Source organism: Hyaena hyaena, unplaced genomic scaffold (assembly GCF_003009895.1).
Source record: "Hyaena hyaena isolate Hyena2069 unplaced genomic scaffold, ASM300989v1 scaffold_234, whole genome shotgun sequence".
Classification (NCBI taxonomy): domain Eukaryota; kingdom Metazoa; phylum Chordata; class Mammalia; order Carnivora; family Hyaenidae; genus Hyaena; species Hyaena hyaena.
In genome coordinates this window covers 2,384,399-2,410,602 of record NW_024080865.1, presented here as the reverse complement: position 1 = coordinate 2,410,602, position 26,204 = coordinate 2,384,399, and the positions used below count along the sequence as shown (strand labels likewise).

Here is a 26,204-nt window from a genome sequence, read left to right as displayed (position 1 = left end):
ACTACAGCCTGCAAGCCAAATCTAGCCTGCTACCTATTTTTTATAAATAAAATGTTATTGACACTCAGCCACTCTCATTCATTTAGGTAGTACTGTGGCTGCTTTGGGCTTCCACCCAAGAGTGAAGAGTTATGGCAGACCATATGGTACACTGTCTGGTCCTTTGCAGAAAAAGTTTGCCAGCCCCTGCTGTAGCTTAAGAGTGTGGGAAGGCAAGTTTATGTCTTCCAGTCAGTGATATTTTGTCTGGTTGATGCAGTCAATAAATGATGCAACAGTGAACGGAGAAGCTAGTGTATGCTGCAGTGTAGTCTAGTAACTAAGACATGCTGCGTTCAGAGAAGTTCAGCCCCGCTGTGCACAAGTTGTAGAATCTTGGACAAGTGGCTGAGTATCTCTGAACCTCAGTTTCCCCTCCTATAAAGTGCAATAATTGGCATGTCAGAACCCAGGGATAACTATGGTAGTTACCCCTAGTTTCTTCTGGGGGCAAGGCAGACAGTCACCTCAGAACCAAGAGCTGATATCATATCCCATTATCAGCACTGAAGGCTGCTGCAAAGACACCTACTGCATAGCAAGTTGCTGGTAGGTAATGGCCTTGTCCCTAAAGGACTCTGAGAAGGCAACCTTCTCTGAAGCAGAGTGATGTAGACCTGTTGGAGAAGCAGCATCTAGCTTCTTCCATTCCCAGTCAATGGAGTCCCAGCATCTACAGAGAGAACAGACCACTTCCCTATGTAATTAGCCCTTTATTGTGCCTCTTGGCATACAGATGAATAAACAGTCTCTTTGTACTATTTTATGAGCTTTTTGAAGACAGGAGTCTGCTTCACCTAGCATGGTGTCTGGCCCATGGTAGTGACTCAGTGTGTGTTTGCTGAGTGGACCAGAGTCTGGAATGACCATCAGTCTGTTAACATCAATGCCCTGCCCTTTACAAAAATGAACTGGTCACTCTGAAGCCAGGAGAGGACACATATAGTAAAGAAACCACCAAACAGAGGTACAAGGAGTCTTCAGGTGATGGTTGTGGAAGTTCCTGGGACAATATGTCCTCAAGACAGTGCCTGTCACTGCAAAGTAGCCCTCAGCCTTCAGTGTCCGCCAAGGGCACGAAAACTCTGAGTTGTGTACCACCCTTCACCACCTCAGGAGCAACAACCATGAAGGGCAAGAGCTCTCGTCTACTGAAGACAGATGGATTCCTCAGATGAAAGATGCTGGTTGCCCCCTAATAGTGATACCCAGGGTACCATGGAGCAATGGGCCGCAGAAAACAGCCCATGACCTGTACAGACATCCAGGGAGCTGCTTTCTCTCATGGTCTCCCACAGGTTTGATCAACAGAGAACAGAAGCAAGAGGGGTGAGACAAGAGTAGGTGCCAGGCTATCACGTCAGGGCTGCCCCGAAGAAGAGCACCTGCTAACAACTGTCTGAAAAATGCCATTTCCAATTCCAAGTTCCTCAACCTCTTGTCTCAAGCTTTAACAAAACCTGGGGATGGATGCTAGGGACCCATGCCAATCCAGCTCTGTATATGAGTCGCTGTATGTCTCTGGGCCTCAGCTTCCTCAGCATAACTGGGGGATAGAAGTCAGGTTCAGTAAAATATTGTATTTAAAGCACAATAGATGCTCCACCAAAGTGAGTTCTTTTCCTCTCAAGTCTTGAGAATCATGGCAGAGAAAATCACTAAGTAGGAATCAACACAAAGTTTAGGAACTAAAGTGTAAGCCCATGTTTGGTTCAGCTCCTTTTTGATCTATCTTTAAGGTGTCCTGGTCAGTGAACTCCTCAATCACATGAAGAATGCAACTCAGCCATCGAACCACAGAAAACTTGTCATGTATTCTGCAGTAAGTATTTTCATCTCCAATCAATATCCATTTGTTCAGTAAGTGATCTCTTTAAGGAGGGAGCCTCATTTTCTTCATCATCGTGTCCCTAATGCCCAGCAGATGGTAGACAGCTGTTGAAACTGTTCAGTATTGATTTGTCAGATCTCCTGAATATGTGTATATATGACCACCTAAGTGGTTGAGTTTTAAATTTTATTTTGCTTTTTTATTTTAAATTTTAAAATTAAGTACAAAATTCTGGCCCATGAATTTACAGTTTAAAACTGACAAGAAGACATAAATACCATACAAAGCAGGATGGAAATGCAGTACAAGCAAAAGCTTTGGTGCCCCGGAGAGGGGAAGCATCATTTCTGTTCCAAACCCAAAGCAGAGCATGAATGGGATGTGTGCAGAGAGTAACGATGTGGAGGTAAACCCACAGGTGAAGGCCACGTTCAACCCTCCAAGATCAAAAGGAAGGTGGACCCATTAATAGAAGTGCTCTTGGGGCAGGGGAATGACTAGACAATTGGGTTTAAAATGGCAGAGAGCATCCAAATAGAAATCTTCAGGTGGCAAATGGAATAGGAGAGAGAAAGAGGCAAATGACTGCAACATGAAGTTAGAGGCACATCGGATGCAGAAAGAAAACTAGAGGTCTCAGAAAAGACATTCATCTTGGAGAAGGAGCCAGGGAAAGCGGCACTGTTGGGGGTAGGCGGTGGGAATTCTCGGGGTGCACTGAGCACTGAAATGACTGTCCATGGACCGAGTCTGCAAAGATCAGGGAACCAGAACACACAGTATGGTGACTTGGCTTCCCACCCACTTCTCCATGACAGAGACTTTCTCACATGTGGTTTGGCTGGAGAAAGCCATGTTTTCATTCTGCAGGAAGATGGAAGAGGTGACTGTGGATACAAGGACTTTGTTTATGATCAGAGGTTCTACATGGTGTAAGACAAAGAGCTTATGGATGGAACAGAGTGTAGTGCTTCCTGGAAAGGGGCTTCCTAAAACCAGTCCATTCTGCCAAATTTTTTAGTCTTCCATCTGCTTTCCAGGTCTAATTTGTGGTTTCTGGCAAGTCATAATTCTGTAATTCTATTTCTTTCTCTAGGAAATCAGTTCTAATCCCTTTTTAATATATGTACACTGACATATAATTTAGGCAACAAACTGTTATGCCCATTTGTAGATAGAGAAGCTGAGGACTTTCAAAGACTGTGTAGTTAATTAGTGGCAAAGCTAAGACTGAATCCAGTCTCCTGTGACTTCCAGCTCCTCTGGGATAAACATTTAACAATTACTTTTAAGCTCTGCTCTCCATGTGCTTACAGTTTGTCTTCCCTGATATTTATAACCTTAGATATTCTTCCCCAACTTTAAAATCACAGATTATTCTAATCTGTAGAAGAAACATAATCTAGCACTAATGTGTTCCAAAATATTTTAAAATGTAATGAAAATCGATGAAACAAGCTAAAACAGAGATGTTCTGCTGGGAAAAGGCATGGGGCAAAAGCAGAAGACTTGATTCAAATTTATTTTCTTCCATGTCAGGGAATGACATTATATGTCATTGTATGACATTAAGCAAGTTATTTAATTTATCTAGGCCTGTTTCTTCATCTTTGTAATGGAAATAATGATATGTATTTAAGTCTTACTGCCTAGCATACAATAGATGCTCACCCAAAATTAGTTATTCCCCTATCTACCTCTTGAGTCACTGGGGGTGTGGCAAATTTAATTGGATCAGAAACCATCACGGTTCTCTACAAGTGCTTAAAACTACCTATGGAATGTACGTCTGAACCAGAGGTAAAGATCAAAACTGATTTGTTGCAAATCCCCACAGCATGACACTACCGTGGCTGGCTTGCAGATGGCACTAGACATTTACAATGGAATCCTTCCTCCCTATGCTTCCTGCCACTTAATGGAATTGTATCTTGAGGATGGGTAAGTCTCTAAAAGGTGCTTTCCACAACTAATACCACTTGATCTCAGACTTTATTATTATTGGCTTAAATATTTTCTTAAAATGTGTAATTTTCAGTTAGGTACATAAATTTAAAATCAAATACTAAACGGTCACCTGGATAGCTCAGTTGGTTGAGCATCCGACTCTTGATTTCAGTTCAGGTCATGACCTCATGGTCTTGAGGGGTTAAGTCTGAGGGATTAAATCCTTAGTGAGGGGTTAAGCCTGTATGAGCATAGAGCCTGCTCAAGATTCTCTCTCTCTCTCCCTCTACCGCTCCCTTGCTCCCACACACATTCTCTCATAAAATTAAAGTAAAATATAAAATTATTCACTAAATTAAAGATATTGCTTTATTCCACTTTCAGATTTCATGAAACAATTTTATCCAAACTCTTTGTATGTTTCTTAACTTGGGTCTTCACCACTAGAGTCAACTTTCAGTCACCTAAAGACTGTTTTCCAGATATATTAACAAATAAGGGTAATTTTAGCTGCTGTACAAATGAACCTCAGGTTCTCAGAGCCTTACCCAATGGAGATTTCTTTCTCACATATCTAATACTCCAGTAGCGATGTCCCTGGCTAATATAAGTTGATTCATCCTTGGCATGATTTGGAGACCCAGGCTTCCATCTTTTGGGGTTTTTTTAAATTTTTTTAATAAATATGTTTGTTTATTTTTGAGAGACAGAGAGACAAAGTGCAAGTGGCAGAGGGCTAGAGAGAGAGGTAGACACAGAATCCAAAGCAGGCTCCAGGCTCTGAGCCTATCAGCCCAGAGCCCAACGCAGGACTCAAATTCACGAACCAAACTGTGAGATCATGACCTGAGCCCAAGTGGGACGCTTAATCGACTGAGCCACCCAGACACCCCCAGGCTTCCATCTTTTGGACCGATAGTTTTCAAGAGTGCTGTGCTCACCTGCAGGCAGCTTATAGAAATGAGAGGGTAGAGAAGACAACCTGCTTCTCAACCACCACAACCCGGAAGGGGCACTTATCACTTCTGCTTGCATTCTACTGGCTAAAATGACAGGCATACCTCTTTATGTTGTACTTTACTTTATTGTGCTTCATAGATATTGCATTGCTTTACAAATTGAAGGTTTGTGGTAACCTTGTACCAAGCAATTTTTTTTGGCATCAATTGCTCATTTTGTGTCTCTGTATCACATTTGATAATCCTCACTATATTTCAAAATTTTCACTATTATTATATTTGTTTGGTGATCTGTGATCAAGGATCTTTGATATTACTATTGTAATTGTATTGGGGCACCATGAGCCACACGCATATAAGCCAGTGAACTTAATAGCGTGTGTTCTGACTGTTCCACCAGCCAGCCATTTCTTCTCTCTCTCTCTCAGTCTCTCTCTCTCCCTCTCCTCGGGCTTCTCTACTCTCTGACACACAGCAATATTGAAATCAGGCCAGTTAATAATCCTCCAACAGCCTCTAAGTGTTCAAGTGAAAGGAAGAGCTGCCTGTGTCAAACTTTAAATCAAACACTAGAAATGATTAAGCTTAGTGAGGGAGGAACGTTGAAAGCTGACCCAGGCCGAAAGTTAGACCTCTGGCACCACACAGGTAGCCAAGTTGCTAATAAAAAGGAAAAGCTCCTGAAGGAAATGAAAAGTACTGCTCCAGTGAACACATAAATGATAAGAAAACAAAACAGCCTGTTGCTTCTGTGGAGAAAGTCTTAGTGGTCTTGATTAAAGATCAAACCAACCACAACATTCCTTTAAGCCAAAGTGAATGCAGAGCAAGCCCAAACTCTCTTCAATTCTATGAGGGCTGAGAGAGGAAGAAAGCTGCAGAGGAAAAGCTGGAGGTCAGCAGATGCTGGCTCATGAGGTTTAAGGACAGAAGCCGTCTCCATGATATAAACGTACAAGGTGAAGCAGCAAATGCTGATGGAGAAGCTGCAGCAAGTGATCCAGAAGATGTAGCTGAGACCATTAATGAAGGTGGCTGCCCCAAACAACACATTTGCAGTGGAGATGAACCAACCTTCTATTGGAAGAAGAGGCCATCTAGGACTTTCACAGCTAGAGAGAATCAATGCCTGGCTTCAAAGCTTTGAAGGACATGCTGACTCCCTCGTTATGGGCTAACACAGCTGATGACTTTAAGTTGAAGCCAATGGTCATTTACCACTTGGGAAATCCTGAGGTCCCTAAGAACTGTGAAAAATGTTTACTGAATGTACATGGTTTACTGAATATTTTAAGCCTACTTTTGAGACCTACTGCTCAGAAAAAATAGCCTTTTAAAATATTACCGTTCTTTGACAATGCACCTGGTCACCCAAGAGCTCTAATGGAGATATGCAATGAGATTACTGTTGTTTTCATGACTGATAACACACATTCATTCTTCAGCCCACGGGTCAAGGAGCAGTTTTGACTTTCAAATTTTATTATTTGACAAACACATTTTGTAAGGCTCCGGCCGCCATAGATACACTAGTGATTCCTCTCTGACGGATTGGGGCAAAGTAAATTGAAAGCATTCACTGTCCTAGATGCCATGAAGAACATTCATGATTCACAGGAAGAAGTCAAAATATCAACATTAACAGAAGTTTGGGAGAAGTTGGTTCCAAAACCCTCATGGATGATTTAGAGAAGTTTAAGACTTCAGTGCAGAGGTGGTAGAAACAGCAAGAGAACTAGAATTAGAAGTGGAACCTGAAGATGGGACTGAACTGCTGCAATCTCATGATAAAATTTGAATGGATGAGCAAAGAAAGTGGTTTCTTGAGATGAATCTGCTCCTGCTGCAGATGCTGTGAAGACTGTTGAAATGACAACAAAGGAGTTAGAATATCGCGTGAGCTTAGTTAATAAAGCAGTGGCAGGTTTAGAGAGGATCGGCTCCACTTTTGAAGGAACTTCTTCTGTGGGTAAAATACTGACAAATGGCATCCCATGCTGCACAGAAATTGTTAGTGAAAGGAAGAGTCAACTAACTGATGTGGCAAACTTCACATTTTTAAAACTTATTTTTAAAACTTGCCACAGTCACCCTACCTTCAGCAACCACCACCCGGCAGTCAGCAGTCACCAGTACAGAGGCATGACCCTCCACCTGCAAAAAGGTTACAATTCATTGAAAGCTCAGATGATGGTTAGCATTTTTAGCAATAAAGTATTTTTAATTAGGTTACATACATTTTTTAGACATATGCTGTTACACACTTAGTAGACTACCATATAGTGTAAATATGACTTTTACATGCACTAGGAAACCAAATAAATCAATTGACTCACTGTATTGTGATATTTGCTTTCTCGCAGTAGTCTGAAACTAAACCCACGACATCTCCAAGGAATACCTATAGTCACTTGGCCCCACCTAGGTGCAAGGGAGTCTGGGTAATGTAGTCCATTTTCAGCCATAACTCTGTTCAATGGAAAGAGAATCGTGAATTTTGATCAACTATTAGTTATCTCTGCCATATTATCTTGAGATAAAAGATGCTGTCACTGGAAAAGTTATCCCAGGGTATAAGCACTCATTCACATGACATTAGGGGAGTTTTAAAAAACACTTCTCTAAGTGAATATTTGTGGTTACTACTGTTTATGTGGCTTTCAAAATGATGTTTTAAAGGCTTGTTTATAACAACACCCAACAATGGCAGTTGTGACATTACTACCCCAAGAATGATCACTAAATCCTACTTGAATTTCTCTCTTGCATGTTTGGTAAAAGACTTCCATAAGCCCCTCATATGAGTTTTACAAGGTTGGCATAGGCCAGTGGTTTTTCCAGAAACAACACCTTGTTTTTTCAAAGAAAGTATTGAGTATGAGGGAGTATAAATTATTTAGTGATATACTCACACCCTCTTTCTGAGATGTAATTTTGATAAATTGATGTATATTTAAGCACATATGTTTCCAAGTTATTGCCTGGCTAAGGAGAAGAGAGATACCTTCATTCAAGGGAAAGCCTACAAGAAATACTGAGAGAGGAAAAGAATGAAGCAAATGGGAATCATAAAGGAGAGAGAACAGGAGAAAAAAAAGCCAACACCCCACCTGCCCCCCACTTCTTACTCAAAGACTCATCAAATCACCCCCAACTCCCCCAAATACCACCTGACAGCACCCTCTCTGATTATGCTTCCTGGTCCCTACATCCTTTGCCCTTGGTTATCTAACAACCCAGCCCTCCCATTTCTACCCTCTGAATCTGGCCCACTGGCCCCAATCTCCCTATTCCCACACCTCAGTTAGCTCATGTCTACTCATTTCTGTATATTCTTCCCCTAGTCCTACAGCTGACATGTTACAGGCCAGGTGGGAAGATATTCAATGGCAGTTCAACAACACAGATCTAACAGCTCTCTCGTCTACATTCTTCCACCAGGGAGTACTTCGTAGAGATGTACTATCGGAATGACACGCGGCATGAGCCATATCCGCTCACACTGCCAGGCTGCACTCCCAGCTGTCCTCTGGCCAAGTTTGCTGAGCTGGTTGCCCCTGTGATCCCCCAAGACTGGTCCACGGAGTGTATGACCACAAGCAGCAACCCAGGTACTTACTGAACATGTTGTAGATTAGTGTACATGCAAAGAAGGCAGAATACCCTTTCTCCATTGTGGGGATGAGCACTGGGTGTTATATGGAAACCAACTTGACAATAAACTATTTGTAAAAAAAAAAAAAAAAAAAAAAAAGAATACCCTTTCTCCAGACAGATGGTGCTTTGAGAATATTACTCGCCACCACCCCCAGCTTTGAGGGAAATAGGTTTGAGGTGATAATTGTATGTTTCAGGGACCCCCCCCAACTTCAGGCAACTCCGATCTCTCCACGAGGCCCTGCCCCCACTTGCCTAAACCTTGACATGGTTTTTTCAGTGTTTATGGAAAAAAGCATGACATCAAAATATAATCAGGGGCAAAATTTAGATCAAAGTTCTTGGGGTTGCCATGAACTGGCCACAGAGAACCTTTTGCTTTTTTATGGACTTCCAGATTTCATTTGAGCAGGATTAAATGAGATTGTTCTTTAAGTGTCTAAAGTAGAACAGATTTCAAACAAAATCCCCAATCTAGGGTGAGAGCAAGGAAGGGAAGAAGTTCATCCTAGGTAAATGGGCAAAAGACCAGTTTACCTGTTAGTTCCGGCCTTCTCACAAGGAGAGGCAGAGAAAAGGATACAGTGGAATGATCCAGAGAAATCATCTATCTACACCGGGACACTGGTACTATCTTTTTATATTTATGTTAAAATATATTGGGTAGAAAAGCTGAAAAATAAACACCTCTTTATATCCTTTAGCCCTGGAAAATCCATGTTACTTTTGAAGAAACCAAAAGCAAACTTGCCAGAAAACCTTGCTGTATATAATGTATATGGCAGCTCTTGGAGAGCAGACATCATAGCAAATAAGTAATTTGGTGAGAGCACAATATCTAGGCACAACCCATCAGAGATGAGTGCCCTGCATGAGTGGTTTCTCTTGGAAGAAACCACTTGGAAGATGGTAAGACATGTTGAACGTGGAGTTGGTTTGGGAGAGGAAGTATGCTGACATGTATCAAACTGGAACAAAATTAGAAATGTAAGAATGTTCCTGCATACCTTCAAGATCAAAACTTACCGGAATGTTGAAAGCATGGCTGGGATAGCTGTTCTGAGGACAAAAGGAACGTGTAAGGTTTTGATCCTGATTATCTTCAGAAAACCTAAGCAAACTCCCTGGCCCTGCTGAAACTACTAACTATAGAAGAAGAAAGCGTGTTCAAAAATGGCACTCTTTAGACTCCGGTAGATTTGCCATGTGGCAGATGAAGTATGCCTAGAGAACACCAAGCTACGTTACCATTATAGATAAAGACGAAATGTTTTCTAGAGATCGTTTCCTCTGGGTGCCAGAGTCCAGAGCAAAGCCATTCCCTCTCCCAGTGAGTCACTGAATGACTGACATGAGACACTGATTCACATATTTATTTGTATTATTTTTTCCCAAGTAAATATTTGTCCCCAGGGCTGCTCTCTAATTACTCTTCCTCCCCTGTGCATGTAACTTTCCTCCAGCGATAAGACAACTGTAAAATAGTAAATAAAGTCATAAGTAGGTAGTTCAAAAACATCCCTTTTAAAATGATTTTTGAAAAATGTGTGTGTGTGTGTAATTAGAATAAAATTCCTGAAGGACAGATTTTAGGGGCTCTATTTTTGTTTGGGGATTTTATTATAAAGTAGCAGGAGGGAAAAATATTAATATAAAGTAAAAATGATTTTGATTAGCTTAGATGAATATTCTACATTGAAATGTGTTTAGTTCGGTCTTTACTACTTCAGAAAAAAGGCTAAGCTGATGGATGGCTCTGCTTCATCTATTAAAATGAACTTGCAAGAAAACACCCTTGGGAACTTTACAAGCAGTGGGGAAGCAAAAAGATACATATTACACAGAATAACAAGGGTTGTATCTTACCACCACAAAGGTTGCTATGGGACAAGAATTAACTGGATTCAGAGGGAAGGAGGCAGTAAGGAAAGTCAGGAAGGGCTACCTGTAAGAGGTAACAATTGCACCATCTGAAATCAGTTTGGATGGAGGTTTCTAATGGTGTGGCGCAAGGTACGAGAAAGCCATTTATCAAATGTCTTAGTGGCTTGAAGCTGGAAAGGGTAGGGGACTTCCTCAGCACAAGGTTCTGGGTCCAATGAGATTCCCACAGGTTTCCTTCAAGGGGCCAATTCTCATAAGATCAAATATCATCTGCACAAGAGCAAGGGTTTTTATCTGTTGTGTTCTGTTTTATATCTGTCTCAGAAATACCTGTGCCTGACATGAATTTGTGCTCAATACACACTTGCCCAATGGATATATAAATCACTTACCTTTCCCCCCTGAATGTACTGTCTCTCTCTTGATCGGCAGCAATCCCCGGTAACCTGGGGGTATTTTTGAGCCCATCCTCTCCTTTATCCTCCATGGCCAATATGTCACCTCCTCTTCGCAAATCTGCCTGTAGAGTATTAATAAAATTCTTTTCCTCAGGACACCCATATCAATTCAACATTCTAACAGAGTGAAACCAATTAGCAAAATATCTTAATAAAATGAAAACTTAAGGATCGGTGTGCTGGAGCGAGCACATACCAACCTCGAGTGGAATGTGCACAGCCCTTCCCAACTCTGAGTTCAATCTCTTGACTTTGGCAGTGTGAAATTGGTCATGGTGTCATGGCAGGAGCATCTTCATCACAGAAATCAGCAGAAGCCACAAATCAGGGTTTTGTTTTCTGTGGTTTTGATCCAGTTTACTAGCACACCACTGCTTTTGGCTCATAGAAAACTTAATCTATAACGTGAGGTGGTCTCCACCAAAGCAAATTCAATATCTGAAGTTCTTTAAGGAAAAGGGATTCAATTTGTTCTATATGGTCTGCAAGAGTGATGCCTGGGGCAGCAGGTAAAAATTTCAGAAAGACAGACTGTCAGTGTTGGGGAATTCCTGGAACAGGAAATCCTAGTTGCCTTGCCAGAAACACCATGAAACAGGCTAGAGCATGGAAGGTTATAGGCATGGAATGATTCCTTAGTAAGACACAAAATTTAGCAAATAGGACGCCCAAATCAATTTGAAAAATACCTTTAACTGCTGGATTTTTACAATTTATTTTAAAAAATGGCTACAGAACATTAGGGTGTCCTGAGAAAGCCAACACAGGAAGCAGGACAAACCATTAAATAAATACAGGACATACCGTGTATATGCAGAATGCTTGGCTACCCTGCTACCCATGAAATCCTACCCATACCTGTAAGCAGTGTTATTCACAGTGGTTAGTAGATCTAATTAACATCATTCTCATGTCAATTAAGCAGACTCTTTGCTGGGAAATTCATGATAAGCTTAAGTTCCATACTATATTACTTGAAAGTAAAATTCTTTTTATTATTTTATTTATTTTTTAATTTAAGTTTATTTATTTTTGAGAGAGAGAGAGGGAGAGAGAGCATGAGTGCGAAGGTGCAGAGAGAGAGGGAGACACAGAATCCGAAACAGGTTCCAGGCTCTGAGCTGTCAGCACAGAGCCTGATGCAGGGCTCAAACTCAGGAACCATGAGATATGACCTAAGCCGAAATTGGACGCTTAACCCACTGAGTCACCCAGGTGCCCCAAAATTCTGTTTTTAGAAAATGCTTTCTTAATTCCAAAATTTTACTAACACAGTCAGACTTTCTTTGCTAGCAGTCTCCCAACACCTCTGTCAATCTCCAGCACCACATATATAGTGAGAAGGAGAATTAATGATGGGAAGTTCAAGTTTCTTCTTATAAAAATCTTTGTGAATCTTCAGTAAATATACACGTGCCCAAGATTCAACCATAAGCTTCCTAAAGGCAAGATCATTACCTTTTTCCTCCTTAAATCTTCAGACAATGCCTAGAACCCGGTACCTTCAGTCAGTATTTGCTAATTGAATAAATGTTCAGCCCTTCATACTTAGCCTGACTTCTTCATGGATGGACCCAGATAACAGAAGCCTAGAACTCACTTGTTCAATAAATAGGGGAGAGAAGCTATGAATGAGCCTCAAATGTGCATGGACTATGAAGACCCCGTCACCAACTACTTACATCTATATATACACCAATATGTCTGTGTTGTTTGGCCTATTTTCATCACAGTCAGCTTGGCATTCTTTTTGTTCTCCTGTTGCTATTTGGAGCCACTGCTCAATGATACCCCTTCCAGCACCCCTCCTCCCTCAGAGATGAGGCCAGTTATAGCACCTATGTCTCATTCTTGTTGCCATTACCATCAGTTTCCCAGGACATGTTTCATCATTCATTAATGACATTGGGAACTTGCTCTGGTATATACCAAGTCATTCCTCACTTCCACTCCTGTCCTCAGCCTAGGCAGTTCTGACCTAATAGTGGCCCATCTTATACCCTCCCCACCACAGCAATATCCAACCCTAGGTTAATCCAACCAAACGGTGTCAGCATTGTGATCTGCTGAGTTGGAACAGAAGCTTATTGTTGTCATTTCAAATTATGAATGTTGAAATTTCTATTCCAACCCTAGCTGATTCCAACATATTCACCCCTACTGGGCCCCTTTCCTGAATTCTACAGGAAGGTCTTGTTATTTTCCCCAAACTTTCAAGTTCATCTTGGCTTCTTTAATTCTAGTGAGAATTATCTAGAAGAGCAAGATAGTCCACTGAAAACTCTTTTATGTTCTCCTATCATTACCACCAAATATCTTAGTAGCCTTAACCTGCCTTTACTGCTGCTCCTCAGGAAAACATGTTCCTCCCTGAGTATCCTTTCCTCAGGCATATGATCCCACTCCTCATTTCCTGGGACCTCAGTGAATCTTAGTTAGCTTCATTGTCTTCCTCTGCATTGGCTTCTTTCCACCAGGCAATGCCCAAATCTCTCAGCAAAGAACAGCTCAAGTGCCTGCTCCATCTCACTCTCTTCAATCCCAATTTTCTCGAACCAATCATTTACATTCTGTATTTCCTCATCTCTCGCTCCTGACCTATTCAGTAAAATGCTGTTCTTTCTTCCATCTCTTTTTGGAAACCCCCTTTTGAAAACCATCAGCACCTAACTCAGTGATCTGTTTTCATTTTCCTGTCAATATGACATATACCCATTTTACAGAGAATAAAATAGCCTCAGAAATCAACATGCCACCAGTGGTAGGGCCAGGGTTCAAGCCACACAGTCTCTAACACCATATTTCTACTCTGTCATCTTCCCTTTCCATCCCACACTGTCTTATTGACCATTCCCCTGGGACAAATGCCCAAAAATTGAATTAGTAGGTCAAAGGAGATGAATATTTAATAAACATATTTTTTGAGCACCTATCACCTACCCAGTGTGTGCCTATGTAGCAGGTGTTAAGTTTGCTGAAGAAATGGCAGCAATACAAGAAAATTGTTCCCCTGTGACCTGCACCCCGTGGCAGGGAGGTAGGCAGAGAGGGCGGGGGATAAAGAATTAAACAAGCCCTAGCAGTTAGGTATAGTGAATACTGTAATAAAGGACATAGGGGAAAGGCAACTAGCTTAAGTCTAAGGGGTCAGAGAAGGCTTATCAAAGGGAGTGCTGTTTAAACCAAAGCCTGGGAGCATCTGGGTGGCTTAGTTGATTGAGAATCCAACTCTTGACTTTTGCCTCAGGTCATGATCTCACGGTTTGGGGATTTGAGCCCCATGTCAGGCTCTGCACTCTCAGTGTGGAGCCTGCTAGGGATTCTCTCTCTCCCTCTCTGTCTGCTCCTCCCCTTCTCACTCTTTATCTCTCTCTCAAAATAAACATTTTTTTTAAAACTTAAAAAAAATAAACCAAAGCCTGAAGGAGAGAAGGAATTAACAAGGTGAGCGGAGGTGAGGAGAGAGGAGAATGTTACGACAAAAGAGAGAAACTGTGTAGAAGACCAGAGGTTAAAGACAGCATGGGACATTTTAGGAACAGGAGGGAGTATGTCTGGTCAGAGTGCAAGCACACTGGGAAGGCGGGCATTAAGTGTCTCAGGTCAAGTTGAATAGCTCTGGTCATTAAGAGGTTTTCGGCAGAGAACAGATGATGGGACTGGCTTCCTGTTTTAGAAAGGCCCCTGCCCTCCGTGGGGAGAGAGGATCAGAGAGCAGTGGGACTGAGGGGAGGGGGCACAGCTGGGAGACTGTTGCAGTAGTCCAAGGATTGGGATGAGGACGGACTTATTCAAACAGGAAAGAGGAAGAGTAGACAGGACATGGGGAGTAACGCCAAGAGGAAGAGGCTTTTTGATACACATCGCCAAAATAGATTTCAGAAAAGTGGTGCTGATTCACACTGCCTTCAGCGGCTTTCATGTGTTCCTGTGCGATAGAAGGGCTTGTCCGTCATTACCAGCCCCGTCTCTTCGCAGTTAGATGCAACTGATCGCTCTCTTTCTCAGACTCTAGAACGATACTCTCTGTCAAATGCACAAAATGCTTCACAGTATAAGGGAGCACCTAGGTGGCTGGGTCAGCTAAGCATCTGACTTCAGCTCAGGTCATGGTCTTAGCTCATGGGTTCGAGCCCTGCATCGGGCTCTCTGTTGTTGGCATGGAGCCCGCTTCAGTTCCTGTCTCCCTCTTCCCCTCCCCAGCTCGTGCTTTCTCTCTGTCTCAAAAATAAGTAAAAACATTTAAGAGAATTTTTTTTAATTAAGGAGAGAGAAAGAGTCTCTCATGAGTCTTTTATTTTTTAATGTTTTATTTATTTCTGAGAGAGAGAGACAGCGTGAGCAGCAAAGGGTCAGAGAGAGAGGGAGACACAGAATCTGAAACAGACTCCAAGCTCTGAGCTGTCAGCACAGAGCCCGACACAGGGCTCAAACCCACAAACCGTGAGATCATGACCTGAGCCGAAGTCGGACGCTTAACCGAGTGAGCCACCCAGGAGCCCCTCATGAGTCTTTTCTATGTTCTCAGACTCATATCTTCCTCCAACCCCCTAAATGATAAGATCCTACAGACTTGTCCTTGGTTCCCTCATTCCAACCTCGCCATGAGCCAGTATTACCTGGGCCTCCATCTTCTACATCTACAATCCTTATTTCCACATCTCCATGTCTCTTCTAGACCTGTTGTTTACAGCTGCCTACTGATCATTTCTATGAGGATAATAACCCATCTCAATCCTACATTTGAAATAAAATTATTATCTCCTCTACTCCAAACTGATCCTTTTTAATGGGTTTTCAATCTCAGTTCACAGCCTAATCATCTTCTTCACCCAAGCTAGAACCCATGGGTGGCCATGACTCCACTTCTCCTTTACCAGCACATTGTAGTCCATCACAGAGCCTATCGGCTCTACTGCAAGAGTGTCCTAGAATTCCCTCATCTGCACTGTCGGAACCACACTTTCAGTTCTGAACCCTAAGTGTCTTGTTAAAGGCATTTAAAAAAATTTTTTTATGTTTTTATTTATTTTTGAGAGAGAGAGAGCACGAGCAGGGGAAGAGCAGAGAGAGAGGGAGACACAGAATTAGAAGCAGGCTCCAGGCTCTGAGCTGTCAGCACAGAGCTCGATGCAGGGTTCCAACTCACGAACCATGAGATTGTGACCTGAGCCACCCAGACGCCCTGTCAAAGGCATTTTAATAGCCATCAGGCCTGGAGTGTCTCCATGTTCCTATATTTCTCTGTAGTTGTTTTCTTTTTTTAAACATGAATTGGGCCATGTCACTTCCATGTGTCATAATTGTGGATGATTTCCATGTGCTCCTTGACAAACCAGACCTTCTAAAACCTAGGCCCCAACCTACCTATCTAGTCTTACCTCACCAGAAGCTATACTCCAGCCACATGCAACTGCTTATTATTTCCCAAACACACTCTTGTGCAACTCATTCTGTCTCATGGCAAAGTCTTATTTATCTCAAAGGCCTGCTCAAATCTTATCATTTTCTCAGAAGACTTTCCAACCTCTTTCTCTTCTAAATAGAAAGCTTTGTATTAATTGCAACTTTTTCTCCATTCCAATGGCATGGCTTTTACACTTCTATTTTACTGTTTATCACATGATCTCATAATTGTCTGTTTCTCCCACTAGATACTGATGATCTCAAAAGCAGGGATCATGGAACCCCAGAACCCAACACACCATGGGCCTAGCATATGGTGGGTGCCCACTATGTGTCTAGGAAAGACTGAAGGAAGGGAAAAGATTGGGGAAACATACTCCACGAGACTACTATGACAACATAGCCAATAAAAATAATTGAAAATACATTTCCAAATACAGATAGTTACCCATGAACATTAATTTTAAAGAATCATTAGTCTCTGTATTCTTCCCTCATTTCATTTAGCTCTTTCCTTCCTTCCTCAATTCTCCTCAGTTCCCTCCACCTTTATATTAACTTCATTCACAGGGGTAATGGCACCCATACATCAGGATCTAACTTTATTAATATTCACCTTCTCACAATGCTAAGAGGCATCCTGATATCTTGAGAAAAGCACTGAACTAAGAATCAAGGACCTGTGAGCTCTAGATCATTAATTCTTTCCACAAATATTTATTGAGCATCTCCTATATGCCAGGTACTATTCTAGGTGCCAGGGATACATTCATGAACAAAAAAGACAAAGTTTTCTGCCTTCATGAAGCTTTCATTCTGTTAGAGGGAGAGAGGGTTAGATAATAAGTAACAAATATCATAATTTTGGAAGGTGAGGATCCCAAGTGTCACCTGGGGGTGGGTGTGGGGAAAGGGCATATTGGTTGCACCTTTAAGTAGAAAGTCCTCATTGAGAAGATGAGATTTGAGCAAAGAAGGCAGTAGAGTTACCTGATGCAGAGATTCATGAGAAGAGCATCTAGACAATAGTAGCAACTATAGCAAAGGTTGTAAATGGGTGTGCGTCTAGCATGTCTGAGGAACAGCAAGACCTGTGTGGCAAAAGAGAGTAACTGAAGGGAGCATGGTAGGAGAGAAAATCTAAGATGTTAATCAGGCCAGATGATGTAGAGCCTTGTAAACTGTTATCATTAGGACTTTGGCTTTCATTCTGAGTGAGATGAGCATTCATTGAAGACCTTGTTTTTAGTAGAAGAGTGTTATGATTTCACTTGAAGTCATTTGGCTGCTGTGTTGAAAATAGATTGTAGGGGAGAAAGTATAGAATCTAGTGAACAGGTCAGGAGGATATTGTAGTAATCCTGGCAAAAGACGATGGTGGTTCAAAACAAGGTGGTGGCAGAGAAGGGGAGAAATCATTGGTTTCTGGATATATTTTGAAAGAAACAACGGGACTTCCTGTTCTAGGATGTGAAAGAAAAAGAGGAATCAGGGAATATTTCAAGAGTTGGGGCTGAGACAGTAGAAGAAGGAAGTTTCCATCAACTGAAATGAGGAAGGCTGCAGGAAGAACAGAGTTCGGGACGGGGGAGGCATGAGGGGATTGGGAATTCAGTGTTGGACTTCCTGAGATTGAAATGCCTATTAAATGTCCAAGGGAATATATCAAGTACACAGTTGGATATGAGTCTTGAGTTTGCAAAAGATTTAAATTTGGAAGTCATTAGTGTACTGAGTTATTAGTGAATCATGAGACTGATAAGCCCTCATATTCCAACCCAAATACAATTATCTGCTTATCTCTAGCCAAATTATCTAATCTCTCTACTTTTTTTTTTTAATCTCTACAATGATAAAGTTAGGTTCAATAAGTGATTTTCAACTGTGTTCCATGGAGGATGAGGGCTTCTGTAGACAGAGCTGCCAGATCAGAGAGATGTTTGTTCTCCCACTGCCTAAGCCAACCAACAGTCATTTATTTTTACAATGAAGATGAGACATCCATTTAGAGATGGTACAAATTGATATTTATGATGTATATACTACAGTGGACCAGTGTGTGTGTGTGCATGCGTGCGTGTGTGTGTGTGTGTGTGTGTGTAGAGTAACTTTCCAGATGCAGTAATGAATAGCATCTCATAAAAAATGACCCTGTATATCTCCCCATGACTGGTCAGCTATCAAAGGGCTATGTATACATAAAGGTACAGATTATCAACCGTACACAGTAATCTTAAAAATGCTTGTCATTTTAAACATGGGTTTCCTCTCTAAAAGATATTTACTGATATTTACTGAAAAACAAATTCAAAAACCAAAAGATGATATTCCATTTCTTTTAGACCCAATTAATGATAGTATTTCTGTTGACACTGAGACCATGAACAATTGATCATTTTAACTGTATGAAAGTGCATGAAGTTAATGCTTGAAAGGACTTTAGAAATTGAGGGTGTTATGCTGAGCGAAATAAGTCAGGCAGAGAAGGACAAATACCATATGTTTGCACGTATAGGAGGATTAGGAGGAACTTGACGGAGGACCAAGGGGGAGAAGAAGGGCGGAAATGGTGGGGGAAAGGGAGAGAGGCAAACCATGAGAGACTCTTGAATGCTGACAAAAACTGAGGACTGATGGATGTGGGGGGGAGGGGGGGATGGGCATGAAGGAGGGCACTTTGGGGATGAGCACTGAGTGTTATGTAGAAACTAATTTGACAATAAACTATTTGTAAAAAAAATAAATAAATAAATTAAAAAAAAAAGAAATTTGTCAAAAATCATTAGCTATCATCACAATTATTTAGAAAAAAAGATGAAGAAAAACCAGAGCTAGAAGAAATATTTTTCCAAAATATTTAGCATCATATTCAACAATATGTGTCCTGAAATCAGAACTTCCGAAAATCAAACTCCATTTCTGTCCTTTGCCAAATAGTTTGCTTGCTTTCTCTTTGCCAGTTTTCTCATTTGTAACTGTATATAATTGTCTGTCCTCAGTAATTCAATACGTCTAAAGTATTTAATAAATTTCATTTGTAAGCTCAAAAAAAAAAAAAAAAGAAACTAATTTGACAATAAACTATTTGTAAAAAAAAAAAAAAAAGAAATACTTCAGTCAAAAAAAAAAAAAAAGAAAAGAAAGAAAAGAAAAGAAATACTTGTGTCAATTACCTTAAAGGGTAATTGACAATTCCCTTAAAGGGAAGGTAATTGACGTAAGACCCAGAGGTCAAAGGTCATGCCAGAAGTGGAACCTAGGTCATTTCTGACTCCTAGTCAGTCTTCAGCACACTGCTGGTTTCAAAGTTGCTTCAGAAACACCACTGAATTTGACAATTAAGGCAGAAATTAACACTGATGTGTGATCTTTCTATTTTCTGCATGTTACAACCTTCATGTTTTCCTAATCCATTAATTTTACATTATGGGTCTTCCAATTTTTCCACAGTTCTAAGGGTCATCCTTGCTGTTGCCTTTTGCCTGGTGTCTGGTGTCCTCTTGGTGCTGCTGTTTACCCTCATCCGTCATGGGCCCTGCTGGCAAAGAGACCCCTTTCGGCACATTTGAACAGATGGCTGAATAAGGCCGACGCACCAGACCAACCTCCTGGACGCAGTACCTGTCAGTGATGCCTCATTGAAAGGACAGGCTTTCACCATGTGGACATCACCCTGCCCACACCCTTCCCTTTGAGCCTGTCAAGAGCAGGGTCTGAACCCATAGTGACCAAGGGACTGATGAATGAACCTCAGGTTACTTGGTTAGGCCTCCTGATGGTTGCACTCCTTATTGTAGTGCAGGCTTCTCATTCAGCTAGAAAGAGGTTCTTCTGCAGAGGATAGTTGTAGTCTGGCATGGATATCCAGAAAGAAAGAAGGAAGTTAAACTCCAATCAGCCTAATGCCTGCAAAGAGCAAATGGTTACAACTTGTGACAAAGACATAGATTAAAGGAGACTGGATAATGAGGACAGTTACATTAGAAATAGCATCAGGTAGGATGATTCTTAAGAAATAAGAGCCAATCAGAAGGTGTAAATAAGCTGTTAAGTAAATTGAATACAAACACGTACACACTCCTGAAAAGAAACTCCTACCCAGTGTTTGATAGCTAACAGATTTCTGTATGTGTATATATACTGACACACATACATACACTTAGCAGTATTGAAACTGCCTTAGAGAGAGGTATTTAATTCTCAGAAACTGTAATATCGACTACTGTAATTGTAGGTCAGGTCATTTTCCCCACAATTTCTAGAATGGGGAATAACTAGAAAGTCCATGAAGCCATGTTTCTTTTTTCTACCTCTACCACGAGACTACATTTTTATAGTTCCACTTTCTTTATTTCATTTTAAAAGAGATTTACTTTCATGAGAACTTTTCATGGCCATGATGAGATAATAACGTATTTAATCACCACAAATGAAGCTAAAATTCCCAAGCAGTGAAGTAGAAAGAAAAATGGGATGAAGGTTGATGATCCCCTGCCGCAGCTCTGCACTGGCCTTAGAGCAACAACTTGGAACAAGTTCTTTTAAGTCTTTTAAACCTTGGTTTAATTATCTAAAAATGAAGAGTCAGGACTAGATAAACATAGAAGTCACATCTAGTTCTCATATTCTGTGAACACTTTGTTTTTCATTTCATCTTATGAATTGGTCACTGTCCAAGCAAGCATGTTCATGAATGGTACCATTGCAGTAAGCCTGATATGTGTTCTAAACAGTCGTAACCCATGCTGAGCCTTTAACTATCCACTTGGTGGGAAATTCAATCTGATTCATCGGTAGGGATCTTCACCTTCTCAGTTATTACTAAAGGTCCTGGATGGAATTGGTGGGAAGAGTTGGATAAGGGTCCATTAGGCTGTTATCTACATTGGTCTCCAAAAAAAAACCCACTGTCTATTCCCACATGGTCTCCCGAAGGTAGGCAGAGGACATCTATGCATGGCTCCCAAGACCATGAACTTGGACTTCACCATCGTGGCATTGTCCAGTCCCCTACCTGGGACAATACCTATCAACCAGAAACCCTCCTGAAACTCCACCGCATCTCTTAGTCTCAAGAATCTTCCTCTCTCCTTGGATTCCACAGCTTTCTCTTGATAAACTTCACTTACCTCTATCACCCTCACTTTCTATGTAATTTAAACTGAGCTAAGACTATGCAAAAAACAAAAACAAAAAAATCTTGAGAGGGAGTTGTGTCCTCTTATCTGGCATCTGCTTCTTCCTCCAGTAACACAAAAGGCATGTAGGCAAAGAAATGAAAGATCTGGCTTCATCCTCAATGTGGGAAGGGGTAAAACATCTGTTAACAGGAAAAACAAATAACAAATTACTATCTCTATAAAGTAGCCAGTCATATTAGTAATGAGACCATAATATCTTATGCCAATAAGTCATGAGACTTTAAAACAGAAGTAGAAAACAGAACCACAAGTCATGGATCTTCTCATTTAACAAACATTGTTAGAGGACCTACTGTTTGCTAATCGCTGGCCTAGAAGCTAAATTGTCCATCCCTAATGTGATTATTAAGGTGTTTGGCCCCAACAACAGCCTTCTACAGAGTTGGTAGAATGTGAAAGTAAAAGCCTTCACAAGCTTTCCCTAATATCATCTTTTAATACTGTCAATGTTTAATACTTTCTATTAATACAGTGTTTAATGCTTTCTATTGTTTCAGTGGGAGGAGGTTAATATCTACCATTTCTCTTCCTTCTCCTATCTCTTGATTATTGCAAAGAAAGCTGTCACTCCCAACGGAGTTGTTTCTTTTCCCTTCCACAGAGCTACTCTGTTGATAAACACTGTAATTGGTTTTCATAGTTCAAGGCAGAGTGAAAAATCACAAGTGACAAATGATCTTTGTTGATAAAGCAGAGAGCACAGATGTACTCTAACATTCCCCAGGAAATAAGCTAATCGTCCAACTTCAACAGAAAGATATACAAATTCTCTCTACTGATAAAAGTGACTTTTTCAGATGAGTCAGAGAAGCTCAGGTGACATGAGGAGAAACACTGTTTGAAAGAAAATTGTTAGGATTGAGATAACTTCTGCTCTACAATGTATTCCCCACATCTGAACCACTATAGAGGCCTTTGAACAGGATTAGAATAACATAGTATTTACCACATCAATGTAGGGAAACAGACTACCATAAAAAATATCATCAGTATATATGTAGAAAAGTTTTAAGGAAGTTGAGGTAGAGTATTCCTAGCTAAAATGGTATTGCATAAAGAAAGCATTAAGAAAATATGATTATAAAAAGAAGAATTTGTGGTATTAGAAGAGTACAAGACTTAGAAGCAAACATTTTGTTGGAAGTCATTCAACCAAGAAACCTTTTTATGTGAGAACTGGCATTTCTACTGCCTGAATTCAGTCATGGTCTCTGTTTTCCCAACTTCCTATTCTCTTTCGTCTTGTTCTTATATTGCTAGCATTGATTCTCTCTTCATAGCCAGGGGAGCTTCTTGGTAACTGAAAACCAAAATACTAGTTTTCTCCTTCAGAACTCTTTTTATAGAAACCCCATTGGAGCAGTAATGAATGTGTGCTACATTTTGGTGCCTTGGACCAGGAATGTCGAGTAGAAACATAATGCAAGCCATGAATAAGTCCCATATATGAGATTTAAAATTTTCTAATAGCCACATTATAAAAAGGAAAAATTAATTCTAATAAAATTTATGTAACCCAGTGCACTGAAAAAAATCACTTCAACACATCACTAATATTTATTGAGTTATTCGTCAGGTTTTTTATAGTAAGTACTTGAAATCTGATGTGTATTTTACCCTTCTAGTACATCTCAATTTGGAGTAGGTACAAGTCAGGTTTCAGAAGCTATATGTGGCTGGTGGCTACCATATTAGACAGTTATACTTTTTACCAATGACAAAGTTTTTGAAGCAGAAAGAATGTTTTGTGTTTGTTTTTTTGTTTTTTTAATTTGCAAGATTCACTTTCAGGTTATGGTGAAGAAAAGAAAGTCATCTTTTATGTGCCTACATCTTACTATTTTTGTGTGTGCTGAATTGATCAAGGATTTTTCTGAAATGTTTTATTTGTAGACCTATCTTCACAGCAACACCCCAAATATTTCCAAAACTATCCTATACTAAATGAGCTATTTCTTCTTCTTTTAAAATGTCTAAAGATGGAATGTGACAACACACCTTAGAAGTTCTGCAAGATTGGAAGAGGGGTATTTTTAAAATTTTTTATTAAATTTTTTATTATAAGAAATTGTATTTAAAACAAAAATAAATTCAGATGATACAGAAGAGTATAAAATACAAGATAAAATGTCTTTTTACCCATTTCTAATCATCAGAGACAATCCTGTCAACAATATCTGGTTTTAGTTATTTTGGTGACTAGCATGAATTTTATGAACTATACTTATACCTAGATTTTCTGAAATTTTACATCTTTCCCTGCTTTTATAACCCATGGTGTCCTCTTTCTTGTATTATTTTTTTCATTTTCTTTAAGTAAGTTTTTAAAGGACACTTGAGCACTAAGCTTTCTGATTCTGATATGGCCAAGTATGTGTGTATTTTGCCCTCCCACTTACCTATCAGTCAGCAAGGTATACACTTTTAGGTTGAAAATCATATTCCCCCAGAATGTGAATGTAGTATTCTGTTGTCTTCTTAATACACAGGCCTGTTGATGAGAAGTCTGATTGGTATCATTCTCATCCAATGTAAGTAATCTGGTATTGTTTATTTCATTTCTTTTCTTTTTTTCTTCTGAAATTTTAAAAAGATATTTGTTTTATTCATGGAATTCTGAAATTTCACTAGGATGTATTTAGGCATGGGTATTTGTTTTTCTGTCTAATTCTGTCTGGCGTATACAGGTCTTTGACTTAAAAAAATTGTATTCTTGAATTTCCTGGATCTATCTTTATTGCTTCAACTTTTCTCACATATTTTCCAGATTTTTATTTTATTTCTCTACATTATAGGAAATTTTATTTCCAGAACATGAACTCAGTCTTCAGCAAATCTGTTATCTTCTCTTCTTGTTATTATTATTTTAAGAATACTTTCCTATTCATTGATTGTTCCTTTTTGATAATGGCCACTTCTTATTTTATGAATGCAATCCATTCTTGAATATCTTTAAGAATCCTACTTGGAATTTTTTTCAAATTCTCCTCTGCTCCCTATATTATCTCTGTTTCTCTGGGCTCAGTTGTTGAAATGTATTAATCCTGGACCTTCTTTTAGACTTGGGTTTTTCTCAGGTACTCATGAATCACAATCTACAAATAAAGAACTCTGTGCATTAGTGGGGATGGCTGGTCTTGGTTTCCCTTTTAGTCATGAATATCTGTTTTCCCAACAAATGTCTTTTTAAATAACTGCTTTAAAATTTTCATTTGCTAAAAAAAAAAAAAAAAAAAAAAAATTCGTTTGCTAGGGGCACCTGGGTGGCTCAGTCAGTTAAGCATCCGACTTCAGCTCAGGTCGTGATCTCACGGTTAATGGGTTGGAGCCCCGCGTCGAGCTCTGTGCTGACAGCTCAGAGCCTGTTTCAGATTCTGTGTCTCCCTCTCTCTCTGCCCCTCCCCTGCTCAGACTCTCTCTCTCTCTCTCTCTCTCTCTCTCAGAAATAAGTAAAAAACATAAAAACAAAATTAAAAACAAAATTTTCATTTGCTAGTTGCAACATCTATGTCATCTCTGGACCCATCTTAATTGTCTTTTCTCCTATATATGGGTTACGTTTTCCTGTTTCTTTGAATGTAGAGTAATTTTGGGCTGTGTCTTAGACATTGTGAATGTATATGTGGTAGAGACTCTGGATTTCATCGTGTTCCTCAAGAAAGTTGTTTTTCTTAAGCAGTCAGTTAAATTGGCTGAAATCAAACTACAGTTTCCCCTGCAATGGACAGCAACTCAAATCTCAGCTCAGTTCTTTCAGCCTAAATTAGGCTGCTTGGAGTCTTCCCTGTATATAGTTAGGTAAGCTATGGGGGTCAGCCCCCTCTAGTTGGGTAGTTTATACATAGAACTTGGGATTTCTCTCCTCTGGCTTTCAATTTGGGGGAATTTCCTTTTCACTTTTAAGAGGCTATGGGTGTCCCCCTCCCAAACTCTTTCCTCTGGTACTTCAAGTGGGTAACATTATGTTTTGTTTTGTTTTCTCCCTATGCTAACCATCCGGAACCCACACTCTGCCCCTGCATGGCACAAGCCTGAGGCTGCATTTGGACTAAAGGCCATAAGAAAATAAAACTAACCTAATAGCTCTTCCCTTTTTCCAAATGCTGATTCCCCTCCAGAATGTGCTTGCTTTTGATTGCTCCCAAGTACATTTAATTAGTTGTATTTTATATTTTTCCCCAAGAGTTTACAGTTGTTATCTGTGGAAATTACCCTGATAAGAGGTGCATAATCATAGAGGTGCCTGGGTGGCTCAGTCGGTTAAGCGTCCGACTTCAGCTCAGGTCATGATCTCACGGTTCGTGGGTTTGAGCCCCGTTTCGGACTCTGTACTGACAGCTAGCTTGCAGCCTGGAGCCTGGAGCCTGTTTTCAGATCCTGTGTCTCCCTCTCTCTCTGGCCCTCCCCTGCTCACGCTGTCTCTCTCTCTCTCTCTCTGCCTCTCTCTCTCTCTCAGAAATAAATTAAAAAAAAATTAAAAAAAAAATTTTAAAGGGGTACATCATCATAGTTGGAAGTGAATGCTCTCATTTGAATGGGAAGGCCTCATCTGAATTTCTGTGTAAGGGTGAGAACTATAGCGTTGGTGAGCAGTAGTGTCTGTGGGCAAGAAAGTGGCATGTCAGCTAATGACATATCAAAAAATTAAGACTTTACTCTTGGCTGGGGTGACTATTTCTGTGTATGTATCTCCTGGGTGGAATGGCCTTAACTTTAAATTTTTTTCACTTCACTCTCTCTTTAAAATAAAATAAAATTTTAAAAAGGGGATCTGAGTGGCTCAGTTAGTTGAGTGGCTGACTCTGGATTTTGACCCAGGTAA

The 26,204-nt window shown here is 40.3% G+C and overlaps 1 protein-coding gene across 3 annotated transcripts in view; it reads left to right on the top strand.

The window, feature by feature from the left end:
* ACP3 (acid phosphatase 3) overlaps positions 1–24,510 on the top strand; it is a 52,427-nt gene extending 27,917 nt beyond the window's left edge. For 2 of the 3 annotated variants that reach the window (XM_039243878.1, XM_039243876.1), the window contains 4 exons: positions 1,779–1,861; positions 3,708–3,811; positions 8,218–8,387; positions 19,632–24,510. In XM_039243878.1, coding sequence (XP_039099809.1) covers positions 1,779–1,861; positions 3,708–3,811; positions 8,218–8,387; positions 19,632–19,750 — 476 coding nt within the window. In that variant the 3' untranslated portion in view covers positions 19,751–24,510. Of the gene's footprint in view, positions 1–1,778; positions 1,862–3,707; positions 3,812–8,217; positions 8,388–9,137; positions 9,936–19,631 lie in introns of those variants that run through there. The other variant, XM_039243877.1, reaches the window with a different exon arrangement.
* The last annotated feature ends 1,694 nt before the right edge of the window (positions 24,511–26,204 follow it).